The sequence below is a fragment of the Filicampus tigris genome, chromosome 9, assembly GCF_054856515.1.
Source record: "Filicampus tigris isolate MCC_2025a chromosome 9, RoL_Ftig_1.0, whole genome shotgun sequence".
Classification (NCBI taxonomy): domain Eukaryota; kingdom Metazoa; phylum Chordata; class Actinopteri; order Syngnathiformes; family Syngnathidae; genus Filicampus; species Filicampus tigris.
Window position 1 is genome coordinate 13594703 of NC_141225.1, and position 15787 is coordinate 13610489.

Here is a 15787-nt window from a genome sequence, read left to right on the forward strand (position 1 = left end):
AGTGACCATATCCCAATGCATGGGGACAAAAAGGGAGATTTTAAGCATGCTTGTGAGTGTAAAACTAAAGCGACAGCACTCTCTTGTGGTCTTACATGAATAAGCACCCATGCAATTAAAGCTTTTTGGATGGATGGATATATTTTACCAGTAGAAAATAGGCACAGTAATTGTCCAGTTGACTATGTGTTGAATAACAATAAGACTTTTGATCCTCACTTTCTCACATCTTTTTTTGGATTGTTGTGTCCATCATGATCCACATTTTTCAAAGAATTAACACTATCCACTCCACTCACAACTGCAGTCTTTTCGTAAGATTACACAAACGCCCTTAACTAACTTAACTTAACACTTTTTTTGTTGTTGTTCATAACAAAAGTACACATTTTCCTGATTGTTCATGAGAAAAATTCGAAATATTTGGGATTTGTGTGCACGTGCTAAGACGTTTACCACCTTAACATTTTAGTCTGGGTGGGATAATCCGCTTTACATCGATCATTCATAACTCATAACTACAAAGGCTTTACAGAAGAGACATGGAAAGCACACGTAATATTTGCTTGTGTAAAAATTCAATTAATTTTGACTGATTGGGGTCAGAAGAGTGATTTCCAATGTACAATTTGAAGTCAAGCATAATACAGTAGTTGTTTAAGTTACTGTAAAAAGGGGTTTGGTAACAAAAAAAATGCTGCAATATCTGAAGATTTTTATTTATTACATATGACAATTAGAAATGTTGGTAAGATTTTAGCAAGACTCGTGGAAGCAAGATTTTTCTTTTGTGGTCCACATAAAATGATGTGGCGGGCCAGATTTGCCCCTTGGGCCTGAGTTTGGAACCTATGGTCAAATGAAATTATAAATATTCCTTGATACACCACAATGTATGTGAATGGCTCGAGATGTTAATTCCTTGAACATGATCAGATTTTAATTTGGGATGCGCCACAAAGATTGAAGCGCTTAGTCTTCGGCAAATTGCTGTTAGTATACTTTGTGTGCGTGTGTTTGTGTGAGTACTGTATTAAAAAGCAAATAATACTAGAAATCTCACTTTCACAGTATTCATTAGCTGTTTGTGAAATTTGTGCTTATGCGCTACATTTGGTCACATGTGCATTTCCTGGGGGGCTGAGCCTCGCTGTTCAAAAAACCTAGTTGATGCCTTTGCTTCTGATTTCAAAGGAAAGCAAATCATTTTAAACAGCTGTCATGATGCAGTGCAAATTTACACTGCAAAATATGACCAACCACAAGAACAATAAAGAAATTAAGCATGGTATAGTCAAAGAAATGCATTATTTTCTTGAGGGACTGTCATAAAATGTAAGGTACGGTGGAACCCAGCACCCACGGACTTTTTTTTTTTCCTAAATATTTTTGTATTATTTTCAAATGCATTTATAATGGGAGTCAATTATGCACGGATTTTTGCTATTTGCGAGCCAGGCCGGTCCCTGTCCCCGCGAATAGCGGGGTCCGACTCTATCGTAATGTATTTTGTTTTCGACTGTGTAAATCATAATCTCCCGCCTGAGTGGAGTTATGAACGCTCACGGGTTCGTCACTCACTTTGACTTCAGACACACAAAAAATGCTTGTTCTATTGGTGCCGCCAAGCGTCTAACTCTAAATCCTAATCCGGTTATATAAAATGTCCATCCAATCCGCACCACACCACTCGACAAAGTGGTCTCTGTCGGCAGCACCATGATCATCATCGTGGACCTGCTACTGATGCTCATCGACCTGACCTACGCCATCCTGGCCGCCGTGGTGCAGACGTTCCTGCGGCCGAGGTTGAAGAGCATCGACGGGGAGCTGTGCCTGATCACCGGGGCCGGGGGCGCACTGGGCCGCCTGTTCGCCTTGGAGTTCGCCAAGGAGGGCGCCCGCCTGGTTCTGTGGGACTGCAACGCGGCCGCCAACGAGCGCACCGCCCAGCTGGCCCGGGAGCTCGGCGTCAAGGTGCACGCCTACACGGTGGACCTGTCCCGGCGGGAGAGCATCTACGAGGCGGCGGGGCGGGTGAGGACGGAGGTCGGGGACGTGTCCATGCTGGTCAACAACGCGGGCGTGGTGGCCGGCAGGAGGCTCCTCGAGTGCCCAGATGAGCTTTTGGAGCGTACCCTGCTCGTCAACTGCCACGCTTTATTCTGGGTGAGACAGGCCACACAAAACGGCCTGATGCTATGAGCAGAGATAGTGCTCAAGAGCTTGTACTTCTGTACAAGTAGGCTGCTTGTGTGAAATTTACACTAGTAAAAGTTTATCAAGTAAAATTCAACTTTTAAAGTAACCAAGTACAGACTTTTGAAACGTGCTTTTAATGTACAGCCCATTACGTACCTGTATGCAGTAGCGGTGTGACGTAACGAGGTACAAATACGCCGTTGATGTACTTAAGTAGGTGTCAGGTATTTGTGCTTTACTTATTTATATTCTGACGCTGTTTGATTTGAATCACATTTGAAGACAAATACCAGTACTTTGTGCTCCTTACATACTCACCACTGGGGTTCATTACTGAGTCAGAATACATTGAAAGTCGTACATAGCACCAATGGAGTTCTTAGAGATACACAGGGCACCTGTATAACATCCAAGAACCATTTGGTTCTCATTTGGTGCTATATAGAGCCTAATGGTTGGTTCTGAAGACCTTGAATGGGTGACAATTAGTACCCAAGCATTCATATAACAACCACATTTGGGTACTATGTAGAAACTTTTTTTTTTAGAGTGTCCTGTTAAGTCCACTGTAGGGATCTTGATTGACTGATGGAAATTTTGAGGACTTTGGAAAGCAGCGACATGAAGGAAATGGGAACCAAGGAGCATTTTCAGTGATGATGCATAGATTTGGAAAAGCAAGCTATTGCTAATCCATGGCCTTATTTAAAGAGGAACCTTACCTGTATGTGTTTTTTCAGATTAAATGAATTATTTTTAATGCTAGAAGCTCATTTATTTTACACTGGCACAAGCCAATGCAGTCGGCACCAATCATTCTTGGTGCCCACATCAAATGTTAAGGATAGGGAATATCTTGCTTCTTTCAATCTTTGCATCAAGATTGTTAATTCTCCCTGGTTCTTGTTCCTCTGTTCCTGCTGTCCTTGTGTTTTGCGCCTTATAAGACCCCAAGATGTCAGCCACAGTTGAATTACTTCTCTATATTTACATGTTTTTATACTGAATTACCTACAAACGTTTAAAAAAAAAAAAAAAAAAAAGCACTATACCAGTGAAAGACCATTTGCCATATTAAGGAGTAGAATGTGTTGGTAATTGGAAAGAGTAAAAGTCATCAGCAAAATAAAAAGGAGAAATTTAAAAAAAAAAATTAAAAATCAAGCAAAACACATACCTGAATAATCTACCTAAGCATCATTGTAATGGGGGTCCAGGTTGGGTAAACCACATGCACCGCCTACTCGCCTGACACGAGTTATGTAACATCTATTCAGTTGGTATTTGTGCACCGGAGCGTGAAGGACGGAAGAGCTTCATCACATCCCGGTGAGGCCTTAAATAGGAAGTCAACCTAAACATACTTTTTTCCTGAATGTTCTATGCAGGCCCACTTGTCTAAACACGGCATTCTGACTAATACTGCGTTTGTAGAACATGAGAAATCCACCTGTTTTTAGCTACATCAGGGAGCAGACATTTTGTCACCTCTGTCGACTGAAACTGAAAATGACATCACAACTACCCAGGGATCAGGGAACGACCAATCACGGCTCAGCTTTAGAAAACAGGCGAGCTGTGACTGGTCGTTCCCTGAGCCCTGGGTAGTTGTGATGTCATTTTCAGTCAACAGAAGTGACAAAATGGCCGCCCCCAGAGATGGCTAAAAACAAGTGGATTAACTCTTATTCCACAAACGCAGTATTTATCAGAATGCCGTGTTTCAATTAGTGGGCCTGCATAGAGCATATTCTGGAAACATAATGTTTGGGTTGACTTCCACTTCAATCCTCAACGTGTATAGGCGCCAACTTCCTGTACAGCAAGGCTGGATAAACCTTTGTGCTGCATTTTGTGCTGCATTGCCCACCTCTGCTGTGCAGTGCTGGTGCTCATGACAGCAACCAGTTAAAACATGTGATTCTAATGTTGATCCTCTTACAGCACCAGTCTTGTGCGAAAATATGAAAGCTCATTATAACAGCACAACACATTCGCCTAGTGCACTTAGCAGTCACACCATCGGGTACACCAGCACTATCTTATGTCTAAGAGACATGTTTAATATTTTGTCCCATTCATGCCATGTTCACTACTGTCTTATGATGTCAAGTCAAATGTATTCATATAGCCCTTAATCACAGGAAAGTCTCAAAGGGCCTCACATATGCACCAGATCATATACACGACATCCGATGAGGGCAAGGAAAAACTCAAAAAACGATGTGATCATTTACTGTGAAGAAGAGCTGAATTGGGCAACATCACAATGCCGAGTTAACCGTTTTTGAATGTTGACCCTTTGGTAGGTCTTTAAGGTGAATAAAACTGCACACAGAGAACAATTTCTAAGATACTCGAGACACACTAGAAGGCTAACATAACATTTCCAACTCAGATGACCAAGGCCTTCCTGCCTCAGATGAAGGCCAAGAACCACGGCCACATAGTAACTGTCGCCAGTGCCCTCGGCCTCTTCAGCACTGCATGTGTGGAGGTAAGACCAGAAAGTTCCACCACTTCTCTAAAGCAAGGATTCTCAAAGTGTGGTCAAGTAGCACAAGTGGGACATGAGAGGCATAGTTTTAAAGGTTCAAATTGTAATTGTTAATGTCAAAATTGTATTTTTATTTTTTTACATTTATTGGAAGATGCATTTATATTGGACGACAAAAGCAAAAAGGCAGTAAGAGAATCATAGCTAAATGGATGCTGCCCTACCATTGATTTCATTTTAAATACTGCAGCAGTGTCCGATTACAAGAAATGTTTGAAGATATTGACACTCTTTCCGCAGGATTACTGCGCCAGTAAATTCGGGGCCGTCGGTTTCCATGAGTCATTGACTCACGAGTTGCTAGCAGAGGAGCTGGATGGAATTAAAACCACGCTGGTTTGCCCTTACATTGTGGACACGGGAATGTTTGCAGGCTGCGAAATAAGGTGGGATTTTATAGCAGATTATTCTATTCCTAGCTGACACGGTCCTCTTAGCTCGGTAATGCTAGATCCTCCGCTTAATGAATTTCCGACTTTCAGGAAGGAGCTTCGCAGTCTAATCCCACCTTTGGAGCCTCTGTACACCGTTCAGCAATCCATGACAGCCATTTTGGCAGAACAGCAAATGATCTGCATCCCTCGCCTTATGTACATCCCATTTTTGACACGGGCGTAAGTGCAGATCACTTTACACACTACCTGCTCAACAGCTGAGTATCGACGTCTTGGGATCAAGGCGGCAATTTACGGTGTTGTACTCTTTCCTCCGTAGTTTATTACCATGGGATGCAAATGTCGCCACGTATCGCTTCATGGGAGGAGACAAATGTATGCTGCCCTTCATCAAGAACGTTGAACAGAGGACGTGTAACGGCCATATCAAATCCTCGTGAGACTACCTTTGTTGTGTCTACAGTATTTAAGATAGTGTATTTTTTTTTTGCTGAAATGGAATGTATGATTACAACAGATTTTAAGTCAGAACCATCTATTTTTACATGACATCTCAGGGCTTGATAGCAATAAAAACAGCCATCATGTGGTCTCCGTTTTTGGCTTGAATCTATCAAATGAACAATGCGCTGTCAATAAAAAGTCAGCAAAACACTGCCTTTGAGCACCCCAATATAAGAGAACGTAAAACCATCATTTACATTTGAGAATGTGATGTACAGACCTAAGATAGGAACTCAAGCGATGCGGAGGCTATAACAAATCTATACAAGTGTCTCTTTTTTATTCACATGAAAATCAGTGTCAAAACAGACTACACATGAATAAAGCTACAGGAAACATGCAACACAAAATTCAAACATACAAAAAAGAAAAGCCTAAATAAATTCTAAATCTGATGTTCAGTTTCTTTTGCTAGAGCTGCTGTAGGAAAAAGTGATCGATGGACTTTTGCTTGTTTCTTTTTCTAACTGTTTCGCTCATGACAAACACAAAAGCTCAAAAACCAAAATTGTGTGTGTTAGGCTGGCGTTTGGTCATGGTCTTTAAAACATTTTTAAATGAATCATCACAGTCGGAGAAAAGCCAAAGTCGTGATTGATTACCTCTGGGGGAATTCCACTGTTCGATGGTAGTCGAGTGTGTAAAGGTTACGGCGTCCTTTTGAACTGAACAGCATTGTCATTCAAACCAGTTGCACATTGGCTCCTTGTAAATAAGCCTGCAGGAACCGAAGGGCCTCGGCGTTGAGACTGCTACTCAGCATTGATGGAACCTACACCCCAAAAAAATAAAAAATAAAAAAGCAATTACACAAAGCTTGATGAAAATGTTTATTACTGCAAGATAAACATACCCTTCCTGGACAGGCTGTAGAAAGCTTGTGGAGCGAATGGGCCAACAATATTTTAGGATTGCTGACAGCATCTCCGATGGGGTCGTGCTCCTTCTTCCCAGCAAAGGCCAGCTGCGAGAAAGCAGTCTGATAGCCCGGTGTGTCTTCAATGTCAATGAAATGCTCGTCATCCGGGATGCTGTCGTCTTCGGGAAGCTCAAACAGGCCAATGAGGGCCTGGAGCAGTGGGGGCCTGACCGAACGCAAGCTCAGTTAACTAGGTTGTATATTTTGGAAGGGGAGTAACTTTACTACTTCCAACTATTAGGATCTGCGTGTCAGCAAGGAGACTTTTATTTCACAAGAGGACATGCACTTTGAGTACCGTAAAATAAGTAAATGCAAGTGGGGCTGACTGCTTACCAAAGCTTAGTGTACTCTGTGTCCATCATGGCAGGACATTCAGTGAGGACCTTTGTGATGCCAACGGCACAAATCTTTTTCTCAACCGTTCCAGACACTTTTTGCACCTCCGGAATAATGATTTTCTCCAAGACCATGCCAAACATTCTGTAAAACACAGACAAGATTTAGGATACCATACATTGAGTATTATCGATTAACACTGTATTTTGAATTGAGAGCTGAGTTGAGGTTATTGGGAACACATTCAAGATGTCGTTTCTGAGAAACGAAAGCTTCCGCTATTGAAAGCTCGCATATGTTTGGCCGCTGCTCACAAACGTGAAAATGCTTAAGTCATGTCAGCCTGTTATGTACTGCATAGACAGTATAACGAATTGGAATCTTTTGACACACCAAAAATAATTACGAGATGTTTCCACCTCTAAACATAAACAGGAGCGCTTGATTGACAACCTGTCTAGTATTTGCCATGCATATTGTCATTGTACAATGTACAGTAAGCTGCCGTGTTCACACTGTAGCCCAACCAGAATTTGATTACGGTAGCCGTGACTTTTTCCAAATTTTCGACTTACTTGGGCTGGATGCTGTCAAAAATCTCCTGGAGTGCGATAGCTCCATACTTGACACAATACAGGTTGACAAATACCAAGAAACCTGTGAGTACGACATCAAAGGGAAAACATTTACAACACGTTACGCAATGTGACAATATATTGACTGCTGTATTCTTAGAAATGAATAGGCTCAAACTTTAGAGGGTTAATGAGGCGAAGTTACATGACTGTACTCACTCTTGATGAACTTGGTGGTTTTGGAGCTTTGGAGTCTCTGGAAGAGCAAAATGAAGATCTGTTTCCTGTACTGAATGAGGGATTCACTGGCAAAACAACAGCATGAAAAGTGTCATGGTCACCACTGAACGTTTCAAAGAGGCTGAGGCGAGAGGCGACTTACGGGGGCATGTGCTCGATGATGCTGTTGAGCAGGTAAAATCCTTGGTGGTCATTGGCCTTGGAGGCGATAAGCTTTTGGAAAACACCAAGCAGCCCAGGCTGAGGAGAAAAAATAAATTGCATGGATGTGTTCATTAACTAATTCAACTAATGAATTTCCATATTTTCTCAATTTTATCCCCATTTAGCTACGTAAAATAAACAAAAGTCTTTGATACAGCTCAAGTCCTGGATTTCAATCTCTTTAATTGCACATGTGCACATAGCATAAAATATTACTGCATATAGGAAATCAATCAACAGGAAAAACAATCAAATGCTCTTCACTAGATGACCAAAGGCACACAATTAACATATCCACTTTTTTGTGAATCACTTTGCAAAGTGAGATTTTTTTCCCGTCGTGAAATAATACATAGCCAATTCTCACTCAATTGATATCTCATTTGAACAAGATGTGTAAAAATTCACCAAGTCCAGGCTTTTTCATTTCATTCTTCCCCAAGGGGAAGACTTAAGGTATCAGCTACCGGTCTTGTTCTTCACAGCAGCCAAAAATTCAAGCCAAATTAAATCTGTGTCTTTGTCGAATCGGTTATAAAGTCTAGTTCAAGGTAAAATTGTGAATGTCATTGGTATTTTCATAGATTTTTTCATATTAAGCCCATTAAAAAAAAAAAAATTCCTCGAAAAAGTTAGAGATACATATTTGTCTGCTTGGGGGGGATATAAATACAAAACATTGTAATAAAGTAGGATTTTATCTTGTGTACAAAACTGCCATCACATACTATTTTATCAGCAGCAGATGCAGCAATAGTGGCTCCCCCCTTTTGCATGTAGGCCTGAAGCAGGCGCACCAGAGGCGGGATGTTGCCCGTGCGCTCCCACAACACAGGCTGCAGCAGGTGAGGGAATAAAGCCATGTAGGAAGAGGGAATCGAGTTGGAATGCATCTCCAGGAGGAGAGACATCACCTGGAATACGTATGGCAGAAACTCTGCAACAAAGCACAAAAAGTGAATTTTGAACACATCGGCCTCAGTCAGCCAACAGCTACTGTACTATGGGTGTGCAAACGTGTTCTCCGTGCGTCGAAAACTTCGATGGAGGAAACTGACCCTGCACATCGTTCTGGAGGATCTCCGTGAAAACTGGGAAGAGAGCTTCCTCGAAGCTGCCAACAGTGGCGGGGTTAGCCTTGCAGGTGATCCGCACAGACAGGCAGAGGGACTCAAACAGGTAGTGGTTGAAGTGTGGCTTGCTGGGGTTCTGAGAGGGACACATAAGACGACTTGAGTGCATTCCAAACACAAACGAGCATTTTGAGAAAGCGCCGTGTATTCACAAAACAGCGAGCGGGTTACCTTGCTGACTAAAAGGAGCTTCTGAGTGAGCTGATCAATTAGAGTGGGAATGTAAGGGACGATGGCTTCCTGGAGCAGTGAGAAGCTGCGCATAATGGCTTGGGGGGGGGAGAAAAAAAAAAAAAAAAAAAAAAAAGGAAAACAAAAGCAACGTCAACTAAATGAAGATGTTCACCAGATGAGAGCATATAGAGGACAAAGTCCAGCAGACCTTTCATGATGTATTCGTTTTCTGATGAACCAGGAAGTGCCATTGCCTTGAACAGGTTGGTGAGGAGCATGTCAGTAAACGGTGCCATCTCGACAGCAGTGATACTGAGAAACGAGCAGATAAAAAGGCGGACTTTTTACTTGGCATCGCAAGTTGAGCGTAATAAGTTCAGTTCCACATTTCCAGCTGGACGCTCACAGTGTTGTATTGTTTGGGCCCCTCATCGTAAACAGCCTCTCCAAAGCGTGCGCGGCATACGTGTGTTCCACGGTGCTCTCTGCCTGCAAGTGAGATATCAAGAGAGGAACCGCCTGCAGCAGTTGCTCCTTGGGAAGCTGAAAAGAGACGCACAAGGAGGTTATTCAGCAATGGGACGGCATGGAGAAAGCAAGCGTTTCAGCGTACCTGGCTTCTAAAGATCATCACATACTTGATGGCGTCCGCCTTCAACACTGGGAATTCATTAACTGCAATGACAATACCAAGCCCTTGCATATTAATGTCAAAAGGCACACAGCTCATTTACTTGTAAAAAAAAGAATTGCATTTTGGACATCCCAGTTATAGTTAATGATTTCCAAGCATTACTAACGAAAGCAGACTGTAAAAGCTGGAGCAAAAATGTATTAAAGTGAGAAAACCTAACTAAATTTACCATACCTTGGATGTATTTAGGCACAAGTTCATCGCGAAGAAAAGTCTTACCATTAGCGGATTTCAGGTCTGTGAGAATGTGATTCACGAAGAACTCGGTCAAATTCACCAATTCGTTGGCTTGAGTTATTCCGTGCTGAGGAACAACAAGACCCAATTACGCAAACGTTATCACTCAACAATACATGAACAGAACCATCCCCATTACCTTCTGCGTCTGTGCTTTAGATGCCAGTGACGTGACTAAATAGATGGCGGCGTCTTTGTGCTTCCAGTTGGCACCAGGGTTCTTTGCGTACTCGGCCAGCATGGAGTTCACGTATCCGGAGAAGATGGCTGTGACCGGGCCTTCGAAAAACTTACAAAGGCCTCTGACTAAGTCACAAGCTGCCCTGCGACGAGTGTCAATGTCTAAGATGGAAAGAGGTCCATGCATGGATGATACGGATATGGGGGGAAAAAATTCCTAAATATACAAGTCATTGTTTTTTTTTTGTTTTTTTTTTTTATCTGGCATCGCTACTTTAACATGTTAATGAGCAACAAAAATAACATTTGGCAATGAAAATTAATCTATTTTGAATTTCAAGCAGTTGACTAAATCACCCAACATTAAGGAAGGCAATGATTTCATCTTTACCAGAGCCTTCAAGGTCCCTCCGGATATATTCTTCGGAGTTATCTTCAAAAGCCTCCTCATCCGCACCTAAAAAAAATATTGTACACAAGATGGCCAAAAGTCACAAAATATCACGAGCACATTGGAATTCAAGCACATTTCCATATGCCATCAAAACTAAAAGAGTCACTTACTTCTGAACTCCATGTTGGGCACAATGACCTTCTCGCAAATGCTAGTGAGTGTGTTCTGATCCTCAAAGAGATTTTTGTAGTGTGGCCTTTCGCAGACCGATGCCAAAAACTGAATTGCATTGCTCACGAGCTTCAACAAAACAAAAATGGGTTGAATGCCAGCCTTGACGCCAAACATGAAAACGTACCAAATTTTCGTACGCAATCTTACCAGGTCATATTTAACTTCCTGGCCTGTAGAGACGAGAAGATTCCAGATGGCAGTGACAAAACGAGGAAGATATGGTTGGAACTCCTCATCATACTTCTGAGCATAAAGCGCAGCATTGTCACAAATCTGTGACTTCAGGAGCTCGAGGAGACCTGCTTCCTCCTCATCCTACGAAATCAAAGCAACAGACACTTTAAAAACTCCTTTATGGGGATTCAAATAGCTATTTGATCACAGTAAGTTTTAACATACTTACATCTGTTTGCAAAAGTTTATTATCCAAAGTCAGAAGCGCATGGAAATTGGTCATCCAAGTTTCCATGTTATCTTCAAAAAACTCAGGAAGGTCCTGTAGAATAACACAGAATTCGGAGGATTCATCACTTAAGAGTAAAAAAAAAAAAAAAGCACAGAATGTTGAATACTTGGTTCTGAGACAGGGTTTTTCTGGACTTTTTTTTGTAATGATACATTTAATGAACAGAACAGACCTGAAAGTTAAGACTGTAGAAAAGCTTGGAGATCAGCGTGAGTGAGGAGAAGAGGACTTTTAAGGCATTGGCATCGGTAGCATGAGTCTGACACAACTCAATAGTGGCCTGTAACCAAAACAAAAAAACGTATTTACAGGAACTACAGACATGAATGCTTTCAATATGTGTGTGGTTTGCTCGAATGTTGAATGGAAGGCAAACAATAAGTCACAACAAACCTTGAACAACTCCGTCAGAGGCAAGGCAAATGTTCCGAGAACTAGTTTGATCTCCAACCAAAGCTCATTTGACTTAAATTCATGACGATATCTGAGAGGGATAACAAATGGGAGGCAAAGAGTGAAGCAACCAGTACAATGTGGTTGGATTAATAGGACTTATTGAGCAAGACTGTTTTCAGTTGGCAAGGGCAGCGACAGACACAAGTGCAGTAGAGTCATAGTTTCGTACTGCGCGTGGAAAGGACGTCTTACTAACATCGACTGTGGGATTCGCTAATTGCATTGGATTCGAATGCCTGTATTCATGTGCCCGAAATGAAAGTCTACCTCTTAAAGAGAGAGTGTGCAGTGCGGAGCACTCCATTGATAATATGGAAGTCTCCGCTTCGGAACCGGGTCACCATCTCCGTTAGAAGGTCAGGCCACTTCTGAGGGAAGTCTTCCCGTCCGATGATGCTGATAGCATCACTCAACTGACAAAGAAGAACCGACAGAGGCTTTACTTAAAAACAGAAAAGAAGAAATGAAACTCCTCAATAAACATTATGATGGCTTACCTGCTTTTGAATCTGTTCCGGACTACTTAGCATCAAATTAACAATATTTGCTTTGACTGTTGTTCTGTCTTGTTCTGAAATTTTGTTTGGTTCATCTTCCACCTTTAGAGACATATCATATAATGAATCAGACTTCATAACAGACGTCACAGCATCAGTAACAAACTAATCAATACAGTTGTCAAAACTCACAATGCGCCAGTTCCTTTTGATGTAGTTTTTGAATGTAACGGCAGCGCAGACACGAATAACGTTGTCTTGGGACTTTTCCAGCAAAGTGAGGAGTAGTAAGGGGTAGTTCTGGTTTCCCTCAACGGACTCAAGAAACTTTTCAGCTATGACAGAGAAAAAATACAAAAGCAGGTGTGAGGACATGCCCATTGACAGTAGCAAAGAATTTTTTACCACTCTTGGCGTCTTACCTGGACGTCGGACAGTTGGGTCTGGGTTCAGCGTTTTTCTGAGGAACTCTGTGAGGGTTTGTAGGTTAGCGTCATTCAGTTCCATGGTTGCTACTGGGAAGGAGAAAAACACGAGTGAGTCACTGCGAGCACAGTCCAATATAAAATGTGATCTATATTGTCGATTTGGTGCAACTACATTTTTTCATCTACTTGCGCATGTGTGACGAATATAAAATTGCTTTTAATCCTTGAATATTTTTTGTTGCTGACAAACGTCTGCTCCACATCTTTGCCCACAGTGAAAATTTGTGGAAATGTAAATATTTGCAAGTCACTTTGTGATTCATGTGCGATACTAAATTTTCTACTTGTGCCCCCTAAAATTTCAGGTCACTGTGCTCCTATTGAGGAAAAAAAAAAAAAAAAGTTAGTCTGGAGCCCTAATGTTAATCGTATACGACGTATATGTCTCCTGCAATTGACAGGCAACCAGTCCGGGGTGTTCCCTGCTTCTGTCTCCAAAAGTCATCTTAGCCTTTTAAATTGTGCATAAAAGATTTGAATGCAAGCGTGAATATTTGTGTATCGTTGTCCTGCTATTGCCTGGCAACCAGTCCACAGTGCACACCACTTTTCCAAAACTCTTCTTGATTTAATTGAAGAGACTCACAATCGTCTCACATTCCAAAAACACACCTGTAAGGCCCGCCTGTTAGAACCACCTGGCAACTGACCATGGCACATATACTACCTCACTGCAAAAGAAAAATTGAGACTGTGTTCTAATCAGGAAACAAAATGTTGACACCCCACCTAATTATACCGTCCTGCACGTTTTATTGAACCACGAAAACATGACGCAGTTGTCAAGGAAGAAGCTAAATTATAATAATATAAAGAGAGGCTACATGTGAGAAATAAAGGAGTGCGTGGATATTCTGGACTTTTCTGGAGCGGTCAGGTTGTTGGTAATGACTGCACCATTCATTGCATGCACTTGTGCATTTTTGTCAAAAAAGACTCTCTACACCTAGCTTTTTAGGTACAATTTACAACTGAATTTATAAATATAGTTGTGCACTGAGATTGACTGGGGACCACAAAAGGTCAATTTAATCTCATTGAAGGCTCTAAATAGTCCGTAGGTGTGGATGTAAGCATGAATGGTTGTCTATGTGTCCTGTGTTTGACTGGCACCCAACTCAAGTCCAGGGATCTGATTTTCTTTGCCAAGAGTGGGCTTAGTGTAACTGAGGACTCTAGTGCCCACTGGGGTGAATATGCCCTGCGATTTGCTGGCGACCACTCCACCGTGTACAGCTGGGATGGCTTGCAGCTCACCCGGCACTCTCATGTGGACCAGCAATATAGAAAATGTATGGATGTACAGTACACGCAAGTTAGGATGCAGAAAGTATCAATGACAATTTGGCTCCGTCGTGAAGGCACAGCTAATTCACTTCAACGTAACGGGTCGAGTTGTTCTGTATAAACACGTCTCAAATACACGAGCGGTCAGGTCAAAGTTGTATAGTAGTTTTGACCACTAAACATAGATTCTTCACTACTTATCATACAAACACTGAGCCTAGCCCCGACGTTAGCTCGCTAGCAGCTAACCTAGCAACATGCTACACTACTGCAGTCACTCAGCTGGCCCTGCTGATTCCAGATCAGTTTGACGTCTAAGCGTTAACTAGACTGGAAAAGAGACTTGCTATTTTTGAAAACGGTAGTGTAAACAGTTTGAGATTTTAAAGTGTGTTCAATTTGGTTTGTAATGTTAGCCCAGCTCCAGAGAAGGTAGACAAAACCTTGCAGCAGCATGGAGTGTCAGCACCTGTAAATAGAAGCACGGCTAGCCTGAGCGCTAACTTGCTAACACAGGGATAAAGTTAGCTCATTCGTCAGCGACACGCCTTTTATCGCAGGTGAATAGCCATTGATCCCATTGTGTGTTTTTGTCGTCTCAGTCATTGATAATAAGCATGCAATCTTACCGTCACTGTGACTCTTTTGTCAGTGTGAGATGCAGCGGTCTAACACACTCACTGCACGTTCGTGCTTGCCGTGCCAGCTTTCAAACGTCTGCAGCAAAAAGGAACTGCGCGGTCACACTATTGCGCATGCGTACGTCATACCACGGTAAGCTACGCCCACAGTCCACACTTCAGATCAATACAGTATGTCACAAGACGCAACTTACATCTTTTCTGGAAACGCTGATTTCCGCGTAAACATGGCAAATTGGAGGACATCTTTTTGCCCCATCCGTGAAATTTCAAACAAGACATACACAAAATACAGGAACATGCACTTGTGCAGTTAATAGTTGGGCTGGGACAAAATGTTGCTGTTGCTGTAGTAAAAGGAATTCCTAAATATCAAAAATACCAAATAGTAGCTTGAGCACGCCATAAAAATGTTTTTCTTTTTCGTTGGCCCCCCTCTTGATTGGTCATGAAGCAAAGCAAAACATATCAAATGAAACACGATTTAAGATAGTGTATATTTTTTTATATGACTAATCGTTAAAACGATACATATTGTGAATGCTAGTAATTATGCTCGAAATTTGTCTCTAACCATCTAACGCAGGAATGGACAACTGGATGCCAGCCAACACTCTGAGTGGCCCCTTGATCAATTTTAAATGTACACTTACTTTTTAAACAAATAAACTTGTCTTGCCATGTCACACGTTGTATTCGTCCTTTAAAGCAAGGCCTCTGAGACGATTTCTTTTCTTTTTTAGATTGTTCACACTGACATTTTCTTGAGACGTTCATCTCGTTTCTTGACTTAAACGCAATAAAGTATCACTGTAGTCTGTAACGGAATGAATGTTGACTCTTGAGAAATAATGTCCCAAATTCATCATTACTGAAACAAGAATGTCCTCATACATAGGATATGAAGTACTCAAACACACATTTTGAATTTGATCCAAATAAAACTGCAACTTGGTCACAACCAGGCAACA

General features: G+C 41.8%; 2 protein-coding genes across 3 annotated transcripts; one reads left to right on the forward strand and one right to left on the reverse strand.

The window, feature by feature from the left end:
* The first annotated feature begins 1574 nt into the window (after window positions 1-1574).
* Window positions 1575-5746, forward strand: LOC147142073 (retinol dehydrogenase 10-B-like). The gene is made up of 5 exons (XM_086041036.1): window positions 1575-2169; window positions 4601-4699; window positions 5000-5145; window positions 5242-5373; window positions 5474-5746. Exons 1-5 carry the CDS (start codon window positions 1720-1722, stop codon window positions 5592-5594), a joined length of 948 nt encoding a protein of 315 aa, XP_085897162.1. The 5' UTR covers window positions 1575-1719; the 3' UTR covers window positions 5595-5746.
* A 175-nt stretch (window positions 5747-5921) lies between these two features.
* Window positions 5922-14954, reverse strand: cse1l (CSE1 chromosome segregation 1-like (yeast)). 2 transcript variants are annotated; one of them, XM_086041034.1, is made up of 25 exons: window positions 14805-14954; window positions 12823-12915; window positions 12593-12735; window positions 12401-12502; window positions 12171-12316; window positions 11841-11931; window positions 11620-11727; window positions 11385-11477; window positions 11129-11296; window positions 10918-11047; window positions 10745-10810; window positions 10313-10515; window positions 10156-10240; window positions 9856-9917; window positions 9649-9785; window positions 9451-9554; window positions 9240-9337; window positions 8994-9144; window positions 8664-8872; window positions 7874-7971; window positions 7711-7796; window positions 7492-7573; window positions 6914-7060; window positions 6512-6743; window positions 5922-6430 (listed from the first exon to the last, which is right to left on the reverse strand). In XM_086041034.1, the coding sequence occupies exons 2-25, from the start codon at window positions 12905-12907 to the stop codon at window positions 6341-6343; spliced, it is 2916 nt and encodes a 971-aa protein (XP_085897160.1). In that variant the 5' UTR covers window positions 12908-12915; window positions 14805-14954; the 3' UTR covers window positions 5922-6340. The 2 variants fall into 2 exon arrangements, with proteins under 2 accessions (XP_085897160.1, XP_085897161.1); XM_086041035.1 differs by having other exon boundaries at window positions 12823-12912; window positions 14805-14934.
* Between the last annotated feature and the right edge of the window lie 833 nt (window positions 14955-15787).